This window comes from Zeugodacus cucurbitae, chromosome 3 (genome assembly GCF_028554725.1).
Source record: "Zeugodacus cucurbitae isolate PBARC_wt_2022May chromosome 3, idZeuCucr1.2, whole genome shotgun sequence".
Classification (NCBI taxonomy): domain Eukaryota; kingdom Metazoa; phylum Arthropoda; class Insecta; order Diptera; family Tephritidae; genus Zeugodacus; species Zeugodacus cucurbitae.
Window position 1 is genome coordinate 59,511,441 of NC_071668.1, and position 21,384 is coordinate 59,532,824.

At 30.8% G+C, this 21,384-nt stretch overlaps 1 protein-coding gene across 1 annotated transcript in view; it reads right to left on the reverse strand.

The window, feature by feature from the left end:
- Nucleotides 1-8,434: 8,434 nt before the first annotated feature.
- Nucleotides 8,435-21,384, reverse strand: part of LOC105216172 (neuroguidin) — a 135,220-nt gene continuing 122,270 nt past the window's right edge. The window contains exons 2-5 of the mRNA XM_011190530.3: nt 9,364-9,762; nt 9,041-9,309; nt 8,783-8,970; nt 8,435-8,685 (exon numbers count right to left, since the gene is read on the reverse strand). Coding sequence (XP_011188832.2) covers nt 8,546-8,685; nt 8,783-8,970; nt 9,041-9,309; nt 9,364-9,762 — 996 coding nt within the window. The 3' untranslated portion in view covers nt 8,435-8,545. The remainder of the gene's footprint in view (nt 8,686-8,782; nt 8,971-9,040; nt 9,310-9,363; nt 9,763-21,384) is intronic.

Below are 21,384 nucleotides of genomic sequence, written 5' to 3' on the forward strand. Positions count from 1 at the left end.
TAAATTAAATTGTCCCCGCTTTTTGCTTCGTCTAAAAAGAGTATAAAAATGATCGCTTCATCGATTGAACTTAAAGTTATTAGGTCTACAACTTTGCTTCCGCCATTTTCCATTAGATGTCTCTAGGTCAAGCACTGGTCGATTAAATCAATTTTTTTATATCGTTCTTGGACATTTGTATCAACATTAACCCAACAAAATATTTGTAGAGATCTGTTTGCATCCCAAACTTAATCTCAACTGAAAAAATGTCACTTTTTGAGCCGAATTCTCGACATTTGCGGGAAATTATGATTTTCTTGTTTTATTTCAAGAAAAGTGCGGCTGAGGCTCATCGACATTTGTAACCGTTTTTATACAAAAAAAAAAACACTTAAATTTACAAAAAAACGGCGGAAGCAAAGTTGTAGACCTAATACTTAAATGAAGGGCTCACCGCCAGTTTTAGATATGCGTTGTAGGTTTTTGAATTTTTTTTGGTTACAAACTTAAAATCAGTTTCAAACTATAAATAAAATACTCTAGTAACCCACAATATATGCCGAGATGTCTTTCTTTCATTCAGTTTAGTCTTGGGTTGGAAAGCCTACATCGTTTAGCTATTGTGACATTTCCTTTCAAAATGTATTTAATTCTCCTGAGGTTTTTTGAGAAAATTTGTGCGCTATTTTGGGGGGGCAACTTTATATCGTTTTTAAACACCTTTTTATTAGAGTGTTTTTGTGTCTTGTCACTAAAATATCTCTTTAAACATAATTTAGTCCGTCCTCAGTAATCATTTACATAAAAACTTCTAAATAGTTCATTTCTTTTAAGTTTCCGCAATCCACTCAGCAACAGCTAGATTTCGACAAAAATTTTCAATTTTGCCGATTCAATGATTTCGTAATTAACGACATCTATTAGCCGCGGTATGCATTTTTTCGAGTCGGTAAGTGAGTTCAATGTGATCGCAAATTTTATTTTCGATATGGATTCAATGCTTTCGACGTACAATATTTCGATCGTATCGTACCATTTTTCGTTCGATACGGATTCAATGTTTAGGCCCTTTAAAAAATGTTTTACCTTTTTTTATAAATTAAAAGTTTTATATTATTGTTGTCATAAATAATAATGATTTTATATTTTTTATTGCAAAAAAAAATTTTTTATTGGGAAAAAAATTGTTTTATGTACTTTTATTGCAAATAAATATTATTTTATATTTTTTAATTATAAAAAAAAATATTTTATTTTTTTGGACTTCGTTTATTTGCAAAAAAAAAATGTAACTGTAATTAAAATTACTTCGCTTCAATGCAGAAAATGAGTTAAACATTTTTATTTTGCTATAAAAATTCAACTATTAATTAAAAAAAAATTAAAATTAAAATCTAGCTTTACAACAAAAACAGTTTTCTTATTGTTGTTGTTATTTTTACTTCATTATTTTGACGCTAATTTCTCATTAGCTATTACGTATCATCTACTCCATTTGGTACACAATATTACAAAAAAACAAGAAAAAAGAGTTTTTAACAGAGTTTCAGTCTTTAAATACATGCTCTTCTACTCATATTAACGGTTATCATTGCTTGTTTTCACATTTGTTTTATAATAATAATAAAATGAATGAAAACAACAAACAAATCCATACATTATTGTGCTAATTATTTTATTATTTATTATTATCATTACAATAACATTTGCGTCTTTTAACTCGCCCACTCGCCTTGTACTGCTTTCTTTACTGTGTGTTTCTCTACATTTTCTTTTCGTTTTTAACTAAATGGCAAATTTTCGTTTTGCACTCACTTTCGCAATTACGCCTTTACGTAGTTACGTTGTTTTTGTTATGCCCATTTTACAAGTAGATAGTTGCTTTATTTATTATTTATCACTATTGCTCGCTTTCATTGTTTTGTTTTGCGTTTTACTTTTAAATTTTATAGCCAAAAATTTTTTCCAAAATAATTTTTAATTTTAATAAAATTTTGAATTTTGTTTACCGAAACTTATGCATTCAATATCCTTTCTTTCTAGTAAGTATTTAGTATCATCTACATATACTTAGCGTGTAGTATGTGTGTAAGTTTACAAAAGCTTTAAAGCTTTTGTTTTGTATTTTTTTGTAAATTTCTTTTGTTTTTGTAAAAATTTAGTCCTTAAAAGCCAAAAATCGTGTATGTGTCTAAATTTTGCTTAATACTTAGGCGTAGCATAGACTACTTATTTCTTAGTACAATAAAAAAGTGAAGCTTCTCACCACGTTTTGCCCTACGCGCATTTTTTTGTTTTCATTTTTCATGCCAAAACGTATTTTCGTGCAATAATTTTGCTTAGATTTCTAGAGGTTTTTGGCCATTTATATTTATCCAAAGTTTTTGTTTAATTTCGTTTTTTACTTTTGTTTTCGCGTTCTCTCGTTTATAAATGTTTATCTCATATAGCTGTACTAATTAATGTGTTTTGGTTCTCATTTAATATATGGACGTTCCAAAAATGTACTCCTAGACTTGTTTTGAAGGTTTTCATTTGCATATTTTTAGGGTTGAAGGAATGATGTGCCAAACTTAATTCCCTTAATGGAGATATCCCCGAGATTCCTTGGTGTTTTATTGAAAAAAGATGTTAGTTCAACAAGGCCTACTAGAGATCAAGATTTAACTCCCTCCGAAAAATTTTGTTGGGTTTTGTGAAAAACACAAAAAAAACAATCTTCGAAACATTGTGGTGTTCAAATCAAATATTGATTCGAAATCATCATTATACCACTGAAGAAAGTCAGAAAATCTAATACAATTCAATTGAGGTTACAAAGTCGTGTCATTAGCTTTTATTTGGGATTTTCGATAGCGAATTATTCATTCAAATTTTTCAGTCATGAACAATCATGCGGTTTATTAAAGAAGATATTAAAGTATGCTAATTCTAGTTTTTAGAAATATGATCTTAAACGTTAGACAGTCCAAACATAATAATTTTTGAAAATTGTCTAAGATTCTCTCAGATTTTGATGGCATTACGAACTATTAATTGTGCCACTTGAAAGAATCAGAGAACAATGGTGACTTGAGTTGGTATCTGATAAAAGATCTATGCAACCCTGGAAAAATAAAGATATAGATATAATATTATAGTAAAGAATTTGTCGCCTAGAGGTTCTAACTCTCACAATTCAAATCAAAAATATGTAGTTTCCGATTGCTCCCATCCAAAATAGGACCTTACAAGTAAATGTTAGATGGCCCAAAAATTATAATAACTTTTAAAAATTCTTTCAGATTAAATGACTAGTTCGATGGCATTACGAACTAACAATGTTTACACTTGGAAGTATCAGAGAACAATTGAGACTTGAGTTGGTATCTGATATGAATTGTCTTGAAAGCCCTTTGCTACCCTGGAACAATGAAGATATATTTATTATAGCACAGTTTTGAGAGACCTATCCAACCTTGGAACAATTAAGATATATAGATATAATAGCAAAAAATTTGTCGCATAGAATGAACAGAATAAACCTTCAACTCTCACTATTCTAAATAAATATAGTTTTTAGAATAATCTTCGACTGCTCCCGCATCTTACAATTAAAAGGTAGATAGTCCAATCCAAGACAATTTTTTAAGATTCTCTTAGAACCAACCATTTTGATGACTTTGCGAACTAATTATAGTTGCCCTTGGGAAAATCAGAGAACAATGGTGATTTGAATTTTACATTGATTGATATCTGATATTATGTAACACTTAACTATTTAAAAAGTAACAATATAAGAACTCTGGTAGGAGTTTGATGTTGGTGGACATACAAGCAGATTAGGGATACACTGAATTATATGATTGCCTCGATCGGCATCCACTACACCTATCTAACTACTATGATCTAAAAAAAATTAAATAAAAATAAAATTAATGTTAGGTATCTTCATTTAATTTCAGTACACTTTAACTGAGAGTGAGAGAGAGTAAAATTATTAATTTTTTACGAAAATCTATCAACTACTTTAAGTACTATGAACCTGTATGGAAACGCTGTGTTATGGTTATGGCACTGTTCTTTATAACTAACATTTCATAACTTTGAGCAGCACTTGCTGTGTCTTTTGAGATCATATACATTTTTTTCTAACCTCACTTTCTCTCAATAAATTACAAGAACATTTTTGGCACATCAATCCTAACCCTTAAAATACATAAGTATGCACCTCCATAATTTATCAGCAATTCACAATTGCTTAAAGCATACTTTTTTACTACTTTATTAATACTTTAATTTAATTTTATTTTATTTTAGTCAAAATGTTTACTTTGCTAAATTTAGTTGTTTTTAGGAGCAACTCTATGAGCACAGAAAATGAAAAAAAAAAAAATTAAAAGAACTCTTCACTGACTACTTTCAAGAAAAATACCGCGAATTTCTTATGGCAAATCACAGCAATAAAAACAAAAATGTTTATAATATTTTTAGAAATAAAAATGAATTTTTTTTTTGCAATTTTAAGTTTAAATTTTGTAATTTTTACTTCAAACTGCCTGCGGGTGGGGTTTACACAAAGTTTCTTTTTTTCACTTTTTTGCTGAAAATTTTATTTTTGTTAATTTTTCAGTTAATACTTAATCAGTTGCTTGATATACCATATACAATTACGTCATAAGTATATTTCTGTCTGAAATTTTATTGCTGTTTTTTTCACTAGAAGGATCTAATCTTGTTCGTTAAGTAACTAAATACATATGTAAATCATAGTTTAATAATAAATTCATGTTGTTTAGAGTTTGCAAATGCTTTTGTTTTCTATTGCGTACATCCCAAAATACTGCTTTACTACTTTACATAAGTTAAATAAATCTTTCGTTTTGTTGTTGTTATTATTTTATGTTTTTGTTATTATTATTATATGTATTTTGTATAACCGGTCTGTTTCATACTTTTGTCTTCGTTTTTTTGCTTTTTTGTTTGTTTGTTTGTTTCGTTTTGTTCTTGTTATTGGTTTATTTTTAGTATTTTATTTGACACTTTTGTTGTTGTTCTTGTAGTTTTACTTTGTTTTTAGTTAATATTTCAATTTGTTTTAATACATTTTTTTCGTACAATTAGATAAGGCAACGTCATTTGTTCTGTTTTTTTTTGTAAACATTTCTTTTGTTGTTGTTGTTGTTTGATCTGAAATCTTATTTATCGGAATATATGAATTTTGAAAATTTCGTTTCCATTGAATCATTAATTCTCATCGAATTGTTTTGTAAACTGCATTTTGGGCTATTGCTTGGTGAGTGTGTGCGTGTGTTGGTTTTGTTTGTGTATTTGAGAGAGTTGTTGTTCTTGTTGTTGTTGTTGCGTTAATCGGATTTTGCTTATGCCGCCAGACACTTGTACAATTTCTTTAATCTTTTTTAGTATTTTTGTTATAATTTTAAAACGTTGTTTTCGTTTTATGAATTTTTTTTTTTTGCCTTGAACAAAATGATTTTTAATTTCCATTGCCAAACACGTAAATTTTGACTCCTAAAAACAACGAAACATTTTTTTTAATTTCTGCTTTACTTTTGCCATTATTTATTTGCCTTAATTGCAAAGTATTTTTTTCGCTTAATTTTTTTTGACGTCGAAATATTTTCATTTTTGTTTTCGTAATTTACATTTAATTTAATTTTTTTTCGTAAATTACTAAGTTTAGAAAATTGCATAATTTTGTATTTTGTTTGTATGTAGTATTTCATTAGTTTGTTGTGGATTACTGTCAATTTTGTGGCCGAAAAATGAATGCAGTTTATTGCGAGTTGTGAGTTTTTTTTTTTGGTAAATTGGAGGGAAATTGAGAAAAAAAATTAATATTTAATGGACATAAATTTGAAAATTTACTTCTTTTTCTTACGAATCCAACCATTGCAAGTAATGAAACATAACCTCAAAATATAAACGTACTTGGTTAAAACCAAAATTTATTGAAAATATATGATGCCACTTGGATTAAAAAAAAAATTATTAAAACAGACAAATCAAAAACAGTTTTCAAAAAGCTTTCGACAGATATTAAGATCTAATACATGGAAGTATTCTCTCGTTAATAGCACAAATTTATTTGATATGAGATTCGAAAAAAATAAGTTCAGTTTAAGGGTGCAACCGTTATGTTATTAGACACACATTCAGATTACGTGCAGTTCTACATACATAGAAGACACCGAATTCTCTCTAAAAAGAAAAAAATGGAACACATATGCTGCATCAACATTATTTAAGAAACATGTCTGAGGTCGAACTTTGCGCATCCCTTTCTTAACAGAGAGGCGAAAGATATATAAGAATATAGTAAATCTCGCTCGCTGAAAATTGAGGACTATAGATAGAAAGCAGAGAGGGAAAAATTTTGACAATAACTGTTTTCGCACAGAATAGAAGCGATAGTTGAGCTTGAAAGCTCGAAAACGTCTTTGACAAATTCCTCTAACCCGGACAAAGCGAAACACATTGCGATGTAGCAAAACTTTGTCTTGGTTGATGTGCATTGAAATAAAACAAAATTTAGTAACAAAAAATTTAAATGTTAAAACATTCAGTTTTAAGAAAGCATAATTCCAGCGGCAATATGAATTGTGTATTTATTCGGAATTCAATTCTAAACTATACGCAATAAAGTACAAATAAAATCCACGATATTGTCTTTGAAAAACAACGGTGCAGCAATAGGCAACGAAATTTGTTTTTTGTCTTGTTCTGTCTTGTTTCATTTGGTGTGGTAGCTCAGCATGTATTTTTCGACAACAAAGAGGGTTTTAGACAAATTTCTCGCATTTGATGTGCGTTGGCTGTATAAAAATACATGAATAGTTCGACAACACCTCTTCAGACACGACAAGACAAGACAAAAGACATGCGTCTAGTTCATTGTGGGTTGACACATATGAAGATATAAGCTGTTGTCTTCTAAGACAAGAAATGACGTCTTGACTAATCCGTTGTGGGTTCAGCCAATAGTAACAAAACTCACACCTTATACCATTGCTATGATAGTTGAGTTCAGGTGATTTGTACAACCCTCAATTGGTAACAAGCTATGGAAATAAATAGGAAATATTTTCGGCTGCTATAACAAAAAAATTAGTAGTTTTGCTGCCCTGGAACAATTAAGATATAGATATAATAGTAGAGAATGTGTCGCATAGAATGGATGGACTAAATCTCTATCTCTCCTTATTATTTTCACAATATTTAAGTGAAACAAATTTTTATTTCCTAACCTCGCTTTGAAAACAGATACAAAATTATAATTTTGGACTTGCATAATAAGAAGGATACAGTAAATATACATATTACACTGTACGACATTCGGCAGGGTATTGAACCAAACTAGTTTTTTTCGGAAGTATAAGTCTCAACGTGTTTTCTTCGTAGAGGAAAATGTAGACTATATCGATATTTTGGAATTTTTAGAAACTATATTGTATAATTAATAAAGAATAAAAAAATTCGAAGTTCGAAAAGCGAATATTTCAATTTTGGAAGCTTACTTCGAAAAATATGTACATACATACTTCCCTAACTCGAATCACCATAATCAACAAAACAATTTCAAGCTAGAAAGATTTACGAGTTACAGAAGAATATTTTTTTTTTTTTTGAAATTTGACTTCTATGCTCAATTCAAGAGTTCGAGTTATGGAGAACTTCAAGTTATTGAAGTTCAACTGTATATAATATACCAGTAAAAAATAGTTGGGTCCAATACGTAGTCTGATTACCTAACATGAATAAATATTGTAACAAATCAGAATAAATTCTAATTAATATAATATTATAAAACAGATGTAAAAATATATTATAAAATTTAAAACAATATTATATTAATTATAGTTTCATTCTATATGAATTTTCGTTCATTAATATAATGTTATAATTAAATATTGGCTGGATTCGTATATAAAACTTAAAAAAAAAGTATTAAAAAAATAATTATTATATATATTTTAATTAATAATAAAATAAAAACAATTTTCAATATTTTATTTGAACAAATTTTCTTTTATTAAAAAATTATGCAAATACACAGAACTGATACAAACTTTAACAAAATCGAATTTCAAACTATTATAAGCAAACTTAATATTTACTAAAAATTAATATTAAACAAAGTACAAAAATAAACAGTAGAAAAATGTTTATTTTACAATTGTTTGTACATTAAATCAATATCAATATTTATGTGTAACAAAATGTATGTAAGTAATAAAGCATATTTGTATGTAACTATAGAAAAATATAAATTTGTTTTAAAAAATTGCTTAAATTCCATTCACATCAGCATTTTTGTGTATGTATATATTTTTATATATATATATATTTTAATAAATGGTAAAAACCGTATGTATGCATACCATTTTTGCTTGCTACTACTTATATATTTTGTTGTTTTGTGGTTTTTTTATGCAAATTTTCTGCTTTTCTGTTTTTTTTTGTTGTTTGCTTTTACTTGCTAAATTTTATACTTGTCGTTCAATATAAGTATGTACGTATATATATTCCACCTATATACGCCTTCGACAACTTTCTATGCTCTTTAATGGAACTTCCGCTTCTTGCCGCCACGCTTTTTACCTTTGCCCTTCATTTTACGTTTTTTACTGCCACCACTTGAGCCCTCACCACGCAACGCCGGATCGCGGCTAATCTCACCGAGTATCTCATCGCCGAGTGTGGCTGTAAGGAGAGAGAGAGTAAGTTATTGATATAAAAAATTGTGGTAAATATAACATTTTTAGGTTATGCTTTCTTTAGCTTTCGTAAGTATACTCACCTAGTGTGGTCAATTTGCGTTGACGATGCTTTTCCGCTTTGGTCACGGGCAGACGTGTCATATACGTCTCCTCATATTCTTGTTTCTCTTTCTGTTGTTTGGAGAGCAGTTGTTGGGCGCGTGAGCCGGAAGATAATTCGGTAGGTGCGTCTAGATATTCTTCTTTCAAATCTTGCAACATTGAGGCGCTATATTATATAAAAGTATTAATAAGATATTTCATAATAAAACAATAATCCAAAAAAATCCACAACTCACGTGATGGCACGCTTCTTGGCACGCTCTATCATCTTCTTATCCTTATCCACAGATTTCTCATCGCCATCGTAGTAGACTGGCTTAATTTTGGGCGGCACGTAGATACCAGTTTTGCCCGCTGTAGCACCCTTTTTGGGTTTCTTTACGCCAGCCTCACCCTCCTCATCATCCTCTTCATCACTTTCAGATGCCGAATTGTCGCTTGCGTCTTCATCCTCATCGGCATCGTCATCACCGCCAGCATTTGTGAGCATATTATCTGGATTGGGCTGCAGAAAAATTTTGTTTAACTTAGTAATTTTTATAAAAGCTTGTCGGCTTACCTTATACAAAATCGGATCGGAACTACTCGACACACCGGTGGTGGCTGTCTTTACTAGCTTATCGATCTGATAGCGCAACTTATGATCGATTGGTCGTATTTTCTCCAAAACTGTGCGTATTTCGATTAATCGTTCAATGGATGGATCACCTTCGATGGTCTCGCCGGAGCATTTACGTAACACTACATAGGTGAGATTTATCAAATAATCGAGCAACATGTGATATTTGACTTCCAGAAAGCTCAGGCCGTATTCTGTTGTTAATTCGCCACGTTTGACGCGCTGCAACATGCTTTCGACTAGATCGGTGACTTGTTTCACATTGCTGTTCATCTCACCGAGTAATTGTATGGCCTGTGGGATGTCCTGTTGCTGCACATGGCAGTCGTAGTCGAGCGCCTGGAAAACAGCATCGGGTGGGGTAATTATTATTGTATTATATCTTCTTTAAAAATACTTATTAAATTAATTTTGCACATCCTTCCATTTCATTTGTTTAACCTTCAGTCATACAATCCATATAATCCGGTGCAGTAAGCTGTAAGCTCTCGCATCATTTATTTCTCTCTTCCTTTTCACTCTTTATTCATTTCACTCAATTCATTAAACTGTTCATAGCTTCTTAAATTTGTAGACATTTACATTATCTTATATCCCAAAGCAATCCAAGTCTCATTCACATTTAACAGTAATTAACGGAAAACTCAATCACACAACCGCAAAATCATACATTTCATCCACAGGTGGCAACCAGAAAGATATAGCAGATCTTATAGATATGATCACCACCTGATGTTCATGTTGGTTCAATATACTCACTGTGCTCTCATAAACGTGAAAGAAAGTACTTATAAACTGAATTCAATGTTTCACAAATGTTTTGCAAACAGTTTAGATCAGAATTTGTAAGTTTTATCATGACTAAATTATTTTCTATATAAGGTCACGATGTTTCAATATTGATCTTGCCAAACTGGACTATTGAGAAGTAATGTATCTAGTGAAGAAGATCTAACTAACTTTATACCGTATTGTATATACAATTTTAAATAGCGAGAATGAAACGATACAATTTCTTCCGTAAATGAAGTCGATTTGCAGAAATTTGGTATGATCTTTGCATAAACTTCTAGTTTTAGGTAAATTATTTTTTTTCGTGATTTACCAGCAATTTTTACATATCTTTAATAGAACTTTTTCTACAAAAAATCGTGGTTCTTTAATTACATTTCGAAAAACCTCTCTTGAGATGGAGAAAACGTTCCGTCTTCAAGTGAACTAAAATGAATTCGAAAGAAATTATTAGATGCTTCTCTTGAAAGGACATTAGATTTTAAAACCTCCAATACTGAATACCATAACGTTGGTTTAAAGTTAATTAAGCTCAGCCTTTTTACATAGCTTCTTGATAAAATAGCAATCAGCTGATGGAACTTATCAACTTCTTAAAGAAAGCAAAAACAAAAATGTATAACAGCTGATCGTTTATCGAGTAGCCGACAGTGTGAAGGGCAAAAATTGGATTCTCAATTAAAATTTTAATTGATTAGTTAATTTGGCTGTGCGAAAAGGCTATAAGGTTATTTTTACTTTCTTTGCTAACTCAATTAGTATTTAATGGGATTTCTTTAATCTGTCTCATTTATGCCTCTGTTGACGATTTTTAGTGATCATTCATAGGTTCATATACTGCAATTGGACGACGGAGTGTTGTTGTCTCATTCTCTTTTTCCCAGTAAACGTACTCTACTACTGCTGCGACAGCGGATTTTTGATATTTCAAACTACGTCCGTTTTAATAAATTAATTGTAATCCATCTCTACCTAAATATAAGCTACACCTTGATATTAAAATTATAGAAAATTATTATTCTATTAAAATATTCTGATACTGACGGTATATAAATTTAAGTAATGTTCATGGTTGCTCTGAATAAATACCGTCAAATTCTTTAAGTTTCAAAAACATAAATACCTTAGTGTTTACAATTAAATTTTCTATAATATGGTACCTAATCCTAGTTTGTATCTAAAATATAGGAACATGAGAATAATTTTCAATCTTATTTTCTATTTAAAAAATTATTTATTTAATTCAAACTTTTTTCTGTCTTATAGATACATATTTAAAGAATAATTTCTGAAATAAAAAAAATTAAAACTCCCCCATTGTGACGTCATTCCCGGTGACCCCTCGGAAGAAAGGTGCATCCGCGTTGTCAGCATAACTCCTGACAGGCTCATTTAAATTAAAAAACAAAAATAAGTGTTTTCGTTCAGACCATAAACTACTGCTTGAACGAATGGAACACAAAAAAGTAAAAATTTAAATTTTGGCAGACATTTTTCAAAAAAAAATAAAGATTTCTTTCAAATTTGTTTGACATTTTGTATTTTTTTTAAATAGTTGTAATTGAAAAAAAAAAACGAATAAATTGTATCTGGAACACCTGTGAAAAATTTCATCAAGATCGGTTCAGTAGTTGTCGAGAACATTTGACAACTGACTTTGAAAACACGGTTCCGAGAAAAACGCGTTTTAAGTTTGGAGTAACAGCTAGAAAATTTAGGATAATATTCTTGAGATATTGTAGTAATTAATAAGCAAAAGATTTTTTGAACCCACGAAACCGATGTAATCCCTCAATAAACTAACAGCTAAGCAGGCCAAGTGTGCTCTTCCTATGGAGGATCAATTTTTGAAGCTTACCTAAAAACTGTCGGGAATGTTTGTACAATCAAAAATTCATATAAGTTTCCAAACTTTACTTATGTATTAATTATTATTTATGCTTCAAAGTCTGACAATATTTTTTAATAAATTAAACGCTAATGCGATCTTTGACATATTACAAGTTTTTTATGTAGAAATACCTACACTAAATTGATATATTTATTCGACAGTATTAATCCATTATAATTTTTTAATAAATTATGAGCCTTAAATTTCCTTTAAAGCTAAAGAACTTTTTGCTACGAAACACAAATTAATTAATGATTTCTTTTTCAAGCATAAGGATATTAATTGAGTTTCTGTTTTTTTTATAAAAATAAAAATTAAAAGCATTTCATAATATTTTAATAGTAATTACTTATTGACGTAGTTATAGAACATTTTTTGTACAACATTCTCTTCGCAAATAATTTATTAAAATATGCAAAGCACTTCTTCCATATTTTTTAATTAATTAAAATGATGAAAAAATTGAAAGAAAAACAGTTTCTTTTTTTCATAAACCACATTGAATTGTGCGCAAAATTTTATTATGTGTTTTTAAGACAACTCATTTATTTATTGTGTGTCGAATAAGCTTAAATAATTTTTTTTTTTTTGATACTTTTAATAATAATATATTGCAATTTTTTCGCAAATAATTTATTATGACTGCGAATACACTAATTAATGCATTTTTTTTGCTGAAAATATTTTAATAAATTGAAATGCGCTCAAATGCACATAAAACCACGGGAATTTTTTTAATAAAAATTACGCCGAATTTTTTCACAAAACCCAATTAAATGCGAGCAGAAATTTATTTATTATGTGATAATATTTAATTACGAAAATTACACGCGGCCAATGCAATGAAGTGAATGCTAATAAGCAAAGGATTTAATTAATATGTGTGTGTTTTTTGGGACAATTATTTTATATTGAAATTGTTATATATTGTGTATAAATTTTTGTTGTATATTGTGTATATTTTGCTGTAGTATTTTGTGTGTATTTTTTTTTGTGAACTTTGTGGTCGTTTATTTATTTTTTTCTGCTCGTTTAATTTTGTGCAATGTTGCATTTATGCATAATTTTATAATTATTTTCTGCTAATCTAATGGCATTTGCGTTGCGTAAATTCCAATGAATTATTGTGCAATAATCAGTGACCAAATAAAACAACAACAAAAAAGCGTATACGAAAATCAGCTAAAATACACAAATGTGTATCGGAAATAATACCGCAAAAAAAATAAATAAATAAATTCTAGATATGTGTGTATTGCATATTTTCCGTTAATTGCATTGCGCTGGTGCACAAAATTTGCATAAAACATGAAATGAAATAATTCAAGTGAAAATAAAAACCAGCAAAACCGCATAAATAATAAACACAATTTTATTTGCATTTCATTTTTAATTTCCATACAAATAGCAAGCTGTTAGTGTTTGGGGCCGCAGCGCGTATTATGCTGGCATTTGAGTGCGGTTTATTAATATTTATTGGTTGAATACAAGAAAAAATTTGAATCGAAATTTGTCGAAATATAATGGTTTATACAAATTAATGCATGCGTGTGTTGGTGCGTGTATTTTACCTACCAAAAACCTTATTAGGCAGTTAAATACACATTTGGCTAGGAATTAGTGCGACGCTGCCATGGCAACCAGGCAACCAACCAACTAGCCAATAATGCAAATAGCAACAATAATCAAAGCATTTAATGGAAATGCATATTATTAAAATATATAATTTTTTTTCGGCGCGCGCTGTAATAATAAATTAAAAAAATATATGTATGTGTGTATATAAAATATAAAATCATGCAAAATATGCAAAATGATATGCAGGGTTGCCACGCCTGCAAATAGTGGTTAATGCTGTATGATTATTACCTCACAATATTATTATTGTTGTTGCTATTGCTATTGCTATTGCTTGTTGCAGCACTTTGTCTGGCGAATCGTAATGCAGAGCGCAAAAAACCGCAACATTTACGAAATGCAATAATTAAATGCCACCAATAAAATATGCAAATGAGTTGTTGCGAGTGACGGAGGTCGCGAAATGCATGCATGCGTAGAAAAAAAAATATTGTATAGCATACGTTTAGGCGCACGAATGCATAATTTGATGCAATTGCAGCAAACCACGAGCCGACTGAGCGGACAGCAAACACACTCACATAAATGCCTACAAATGGAAATGCAAATGGAGTGTGTGTTGGCTTTGGTTGCTAATGCATTTGAAAGCACCGCCGCGCACTCACACACATACGTACACAGGCGCATTCGCGCATATTTTAGCATCACTCCAGGCGCTGGCGTGCATGTTCGTGCTGTGTTGATTTGTGGCATGAAGTGTTTTGTTGGTGCTGTCGTTGTGCGTCACTAAAGCGCTTTTATGATTTGCTGCGCGCAAAATAATTCGAACACATAGGCGCACACAGTGACACACCCAACCAACCCATTGTGGCCTGCAAAATGGTGCTATAAAATGCATGTAGACATTGTAGAAAAAAAATTGCATTTTAAAGGCATGCGGTCGTGCGTGCAAAATGTTGAAATATCGAATGTGAGATAGACATGGTAATTAATAGAAATAATATATTTTTTTATTAAAAAATTAAAATAAAAATTATTGCTTAAAAATCCTTAATAAAAATATTAGTATCCAGAGAATAAGCAACTACAACTTTATTGCACGTTTAGTATCGACTGTCAATTGTTGTTTTCATAATAATAATTTGTTACTGGCGAGATGTGTTTCAGAACTCACAGCCGGTACATGACTTTTCAAAACGAATAGTGGGCTCAACATAACAACTGGACTACGCTAAACAACTTTTTGTTAGAACCGGGTTTCAATTCTAGTTTCAGCCAACAACTACAATTTTATTATCTGAGATCAGATTTTTTATAACAACTAAAGGGTGATTTTTTAAGAGCTTGATAACTTTAAAAAAAAAAAAACGCATAAAATTTGCAAAATCTCATCGGTTCTTTATTTGAAACGTTAGATTGGTTCATGACATTTACTTTTTGAAGATAATTTCATTTAAATGTTGACCGCGGCTGCGTCTTAGGTGGTCCATTCGGAAAGTCCAATTTTGGGCAACTTTTTCGAGCATTTCGGCCGGAATAGCCCGAATTTCTTCGGAAATGTTGTCTTCCAAAGCTGGAATAGTTGCTGGCTTATTTCTGTAGACTTTAGACTTGACGTAGCCCCACAAAAAATAGTCTAAAGGCGTTAAATCTCATGATCTTGGTGGCCAACTTACGGGTCCATTTCTTGAGATGAATTGTTCTCCGAAGTTTTCCCTCAAAATGGCCATAGAATCGCGAGCTGTGTGGCATGTAGCGCCATCTTGTTGAAACCACATGTCAACCAAGTTCAGTTCTTCCATTTTTGGCAACAAAAAGTTTGTTAGCATCGAACGATAGCGATCGCCATTCACCGTAACGTTGCGTCCAACAGCATCTTTGAAAAAATACGGTCCAATGATTCCACCAGCGTACAAACCACACCAAACAGTGCATTTTTCGGGATGCATGGGCAGTTCTTGAACGGCTTCTGGTTGCTCTTCACCCCAAATGCGGCAATTTTGCTTATTTACGTAGCCATTCAACCAGAAATGAGCCTCATCGCTGAACAAAATTTGTCGATAAAAAACATTTCGAACCGAACACTGATTTTGGTAATAAAATTCAATGATTTGCAAGCGTTGCTCGTTAGTAAGTCTATTCATGATGAAATGTCAAAGCATACTGAGCATCTTTCTCTTTGACACCATGTCTGAAATCCCACGTGATCTGTCAAATACTAATGCATGAAAATCCTAACCTCAAAAAAATCACCCGTTATTACAACTTTTTTTCAAACTATTTTTGAGCCAAAATATAATATATGGCAAACATTTGGTCAAAAAATTAGTTTTTTTTTTTTGTTAAAATTCTATCAAAAATTCAAATTTTAATATTTTGTTCCTTCGTACATTTACTAGAATTATCTGTGTACTATAGAAATATTTTTGATTTATTGATTTTATGCTGTTCACAGAAGAGTTTTTTTTTGGGCACGTCATGAGAGGTGAGGTACCAGCTGATGATTGAACATATTTAAATAATTTATATTAACGTTGTTTTTACCTCTGAAACCCACATAACTCCGTAAGCAGAAAATATCAAACACCACGAATTATTTGAAAAAAAAGAAACTGTTAATTTGCTGATCCATCAAAAATCATCATAAAGGTAAGATTATAGTAAAACGCCTGGCTATTTATCCCTAAAAAAGTAATAACTTAGTCTTGATCTCGTTCATTTAATGTCTCTCCTCCTCTTCCTCTTGACTCCCGGAACGTTTTTAGTGGCTAAAATACTGTAATTCTGATAAAATTCTCCGCAATATTCAACTTCTAAACATTTTTTAAGTTTTCAACATTTCCCTCAAAGACAATACGTACATTAGTCTAAAAAACTAAGCTGGGAACACGGGTAAGTTCTAATTTTGGACAAAATATGTACTAATTTCACTGTACGAATGAAAGCCATATTTTATTTTATCATAAGCTTGACAAAATTTAGAGTAGATGGTTTAAGAGTTTTACTATTTAGTGATTTAAATTACAGATTGTTCCAGAGAGAAAATAACCAAATACTACACCTTGAATATTAAATATGGGTCAAATGAAGACATTTTATAACATTTGGGAGTCGATAAATTTGTTATCTCAAATAGAACAAAACTCTTGATTCTAAGAACTGAATTGGTAAACAATCAGTTAGAAAGTGTGGCTTATTACTTGGTACTCGGGGTGTGTTAAAAATTATCACATTTTTTAATATTAATTTATTCGTCAGCATTAATAGACCCCATTCGATTCCATGGACTTATGGCTGCGTCGAAATACAGTGGAACTTCTCTAACTCGAATCACCATAATCCACAAAAAAATTCGCGTTAAGGAGGTTTGAGTTATGGAAGGAAATTTGTATGAAATTTGTTTTCTAAACGCTATTGGTAATTCAAAAGTTCGAGTTATGGAGATATTCAAGTTATAGAAGTTCGAGTTATGGAAGTTCTAATGTCTATTTTAAATAATTTTTGGCAAATAAAGAATTAAATTAAAATATTTTTTTAATTTTGTCGGGCTGTGGAATCTAAGCTTTGTGGTCTCAGAACTGTAGCTACTTTGTCTAAATAGGTGAGGCATAGGTTTAGTAGTTTTTTTTATTTTTTTACGTCATGAGTTCTATGAATGAAACTCCGGTATTATCTTATTACTTAAAGATGTCTTAATTTGTTAAGTTGTCTATAGTCTATTCTTATTTAATTTCTTTATCTTAATTTGTAACATTCTGCGCTTTTGATGCACCACTGAATACAGTGTGTTACACTGATATCTGCTCAATTGTATTAAAATTGTATAATATGACTTTTTTTCGTTTGCGCTTTGTCAACAAATTCCTTTAAGATTTTTTTTTATAAATTTATAGTTCTACAGTTAGTAAGTACAATAGAGAATTAGGTAAGGAAAGTGAGTTTGTATTCGTGAAATATGTACTTAAGGAATTACATATGAAATCGAAACAAATTTAAGAACGGAACATAGAGTACATAGAAAAATTATGACTTCATTAATAAATATTAAGGGAGGGGTCTGGGTTTCAGCGCAAAAAAAAAACACTTTTTTTGTGATTTTTTATCTCAAATATCGATTAAGCAATTTTATTCAAACCTTCTATACATTATTGATCATAGTTTTGACTATGTTCTGTAAATTTGTTCATGCAGAAATATTAAACCATTAGCCCGTGACAGAGCTTCACCTAGGACGTCTTGAAAAAAAAAAAACAATTTGCGGTGTTCACTGTAACTCGGCCGGAACTTCAAGAATATTGCTTAGAACGGATTAAAATTTTGAGGACATATTCTTGAAATGTTAAACAATAAGATAAAACAAAAAAAAAACATAGATTTTTCGAAAGTGAAATCCCAGCCCCTCCCTTAAGCCTTTCTTTTACTTTTGTTAAATAATATACAGCACATCTTCACAAAGAAAGTAGTTGAGAACAAGAAATATTTGTTGTAAATTATGGATTAACAATGGAACTATGTAAAAAATCAGATATAGTGTGATTTCTGCGGATTTTCATATTTCATAAATTTTTTTTTATATTTAAAAAAAAAAAAATCTATGATTTAATTTAATATAAAACAAATTAAAAGAATTAGACATGAACAACATTTTTTTATTATTTCTATTTTTTACTATTTGCTGACCACTGTACCCACAGCTTCAAGCATTTGAGCGCATTAACTATATTGGAAATTAAATTTCCTGTACACGAATTACAAAATCAAAGCCAACGCGATACGAAATAAAATATTTAAAAAATATGTAGCAATATATGTTAGAAGAGTGTGGTACAGACATACATGTATTTCCCACTTTAGCACGCCAACACAAGTGTGGCAAAGCAAATGAATTATATATTAGATGCGTGCAAAGTGTATAAAATGGCATAGGGAAAAAATCTACATCAAACTAATACATTCATAATTAGTTTGCTAAGTACATTTATTGTTTGTTACAAAGCAACTTGCAGCTTGCAACAGCGTGTCTGTGGCGAGAGCAGGGAGGTGGCGGCAAAAAGTTGCATTAGATGCATATACTCATACAAACACATATACATATAATGATTGCATGCATTTGCCTGCAGTTGTTAGCAGCATTGCATATTTATTGGCGCCCCCTCAACTACACACCCACACATACAACGAATTGCATTTCAGCGTGTGTGTGGCACAAACGGATGTGCGGTACATTTGTCAATATTTAAATGCACTTGTGCTGGGGCGCATATAATTTTGAGTGCATAGTTGAGTGGATGCATTCACATCCAAATGCGCGCGTGTGTGTGTGTGCGTGCGCAAAAATGTAATTAGAATTGTTAAGTGAAATAAAGTACTTTCAACGCATACACTCGCAGGTGCGCGCACTCAGAGGCGTATAAATAAATAATAGCATATTTTATACTATTTACTTATTTATCGACTTTAATTTGCAAATATGCGTGGGTCTGTGTGCGTGTGTGTGTGTGGCTACATCTATTTATAAATGCATCTAAGTACATAAATAAATACATTTAGTCGTATAATTGCACTCACACCACATTCGCACAATCCGAATTTTATACAATAATAATATTAAGCGGCACAATACTGGCGTTTTCAGCAGATACAGGGTGAGGTAATATGTAGTTGTGGAAAATATATTTTTATGGGAATAGGTTGTTTATAGAGTGGTAGTAGAAGACTTTTTCTTTAATTGTTATATCTTTTTATATATTTTTTAATGAAACTATTTTTTTTTTTAATTTTGCAGACTTTCCAATATTTCCATATCACTTGTAGGAGTCTTATTATTCATATTTCATTTCATACCTATTTGCAGTTTCTACCTTGGAAGCATATATGCAAGTTATGGTACGTAGGGAGCAAAAAAATCTATTTAAGACCTATGAAATTCTTCCTCATGACCAGATATTACAGTTTGGGCCATATTTAAGAAAAACACCGAGTCATTATAGAAGTATGAATCAAAATAATTACACAAAAATCATGAAAAAGTGATCTGGCGGTTACAGGTTTCAACAAGACGACACAACATGTCACAATACGAATTAAAAATTTCAGTAATCTGGAACAAAAATTCACTGTAAGTGTGATCTTGAAAAAGCTGACAATTATTGACAATCCAGATATCTAGATTTTACCACCCTGATTTATTTTAGTGGGGCCATTTCACAGCTAAGTAAGTGTACATCTGAGGCACAAAAGTTGGCCGACTCAGTTCGTTCAAGCACTGCCTAAAACAATGGATATTTGGGGTACATCTCAAGTCTTGGAACATTTCCTACACGGATCGTATCAAAAAATTACTATGGAGAAATGTTGACAGTGGATAGAACAAAAAACTAATGATTTTGAGTAAAAGAGAACTAAGCAGTAACATAGGGGTTGTCACATTTCTTTTACCTTAACAGAGGCATACGCAGAGGATGACGAAACGCTGGAGCATTATCTTTTCGAATGCCCAGTTTTCAGTCGGTTGAGATGGGACACTTTCATATGCTCCCAATACTCTAACCTAAGAAAAATTTGGCAACTAGGATGGAAAAATCATAGAAGTTTCGTCAAATGGACCGAGTTATCTGGATACCTCTGAGGCATAGTTTGCCTCCCTTTGCAACCAACCAACTAAGTGTACATCTATAATTCTCGCATAGTTCATAAGGTCATGAGAACATGATACCGAGATAAAATATTGCAAACCCTGTGGTTATAGCCTTTTCACACAGCCAAATTAATTTTGATTGGGAAACAGTTTTTGCCCTTCGAAATGACGGCTACTGGATAATCGATTAGCTGTTGTACATTTTTGTTCTTGCTTTTCATAAGAAGTTGGTAAGTTTCATCAGCTGATTGCTATTTTTAGGAGCGACTTCTACCGTCGTGTAGCGTGAACAAAAACTTGCAGATAAAGAATGTATATATGATTACAAAAACGGTCTTTGTTGCAGAGTTGCATATCATTTTCAAGTTGATAAAAGTTCAATTGAAATTCAATTTAGATTTTTATTTTGTATGGTGAATCGATCTTAATCAGGGTTTTAATCGAAGAGGCCGGTTAATTGACCAATTAGCTCCTGTGTGAAGAGGCTATTATATCGTAAGGGAATTTGAAGAATATACTAAAGTTTATTATAATGCTCGTTTCTCTGGGAAAGCTCTAAAACAGCTTCGTTTCAAAACATTTTTCTATAAGTTCAAGGTTTACTATTTTTCCAGGGAAATTGAAATTGAGGAATTGTGAATCTTTTCAGAATAGGTGGTAATACTAACTTTTGCTAAGGATTTAATTTTAAGAATTCTAAGTACGAAAAATGTATATAATATTCCATTAAATCCTGAAATCCTAGAGTTTTCATCTTATGGTGCTTAAACTACTATAATTTAATTAGCTTCACGTTCACTGACTTAGCCATATATTCTAATTAAATCTATAGTTACTTTAGGTTATTTCTTGGATATTATAATTTTCAATCTAACTAGAAACATTTAAATAATAGGATTATATGAGCTGAGACAAGCTTAAAATCTTAAGCAGACTACAAAAAAATACAATATAGTAAGATTCTTTCAAAATTTTAAAGCTCACTAAATTATAAAATATTTTAAAGTCAAACTGGATTCTAAGTAATATAAAAAATTCCAATACATATAAACACCCCCTATAT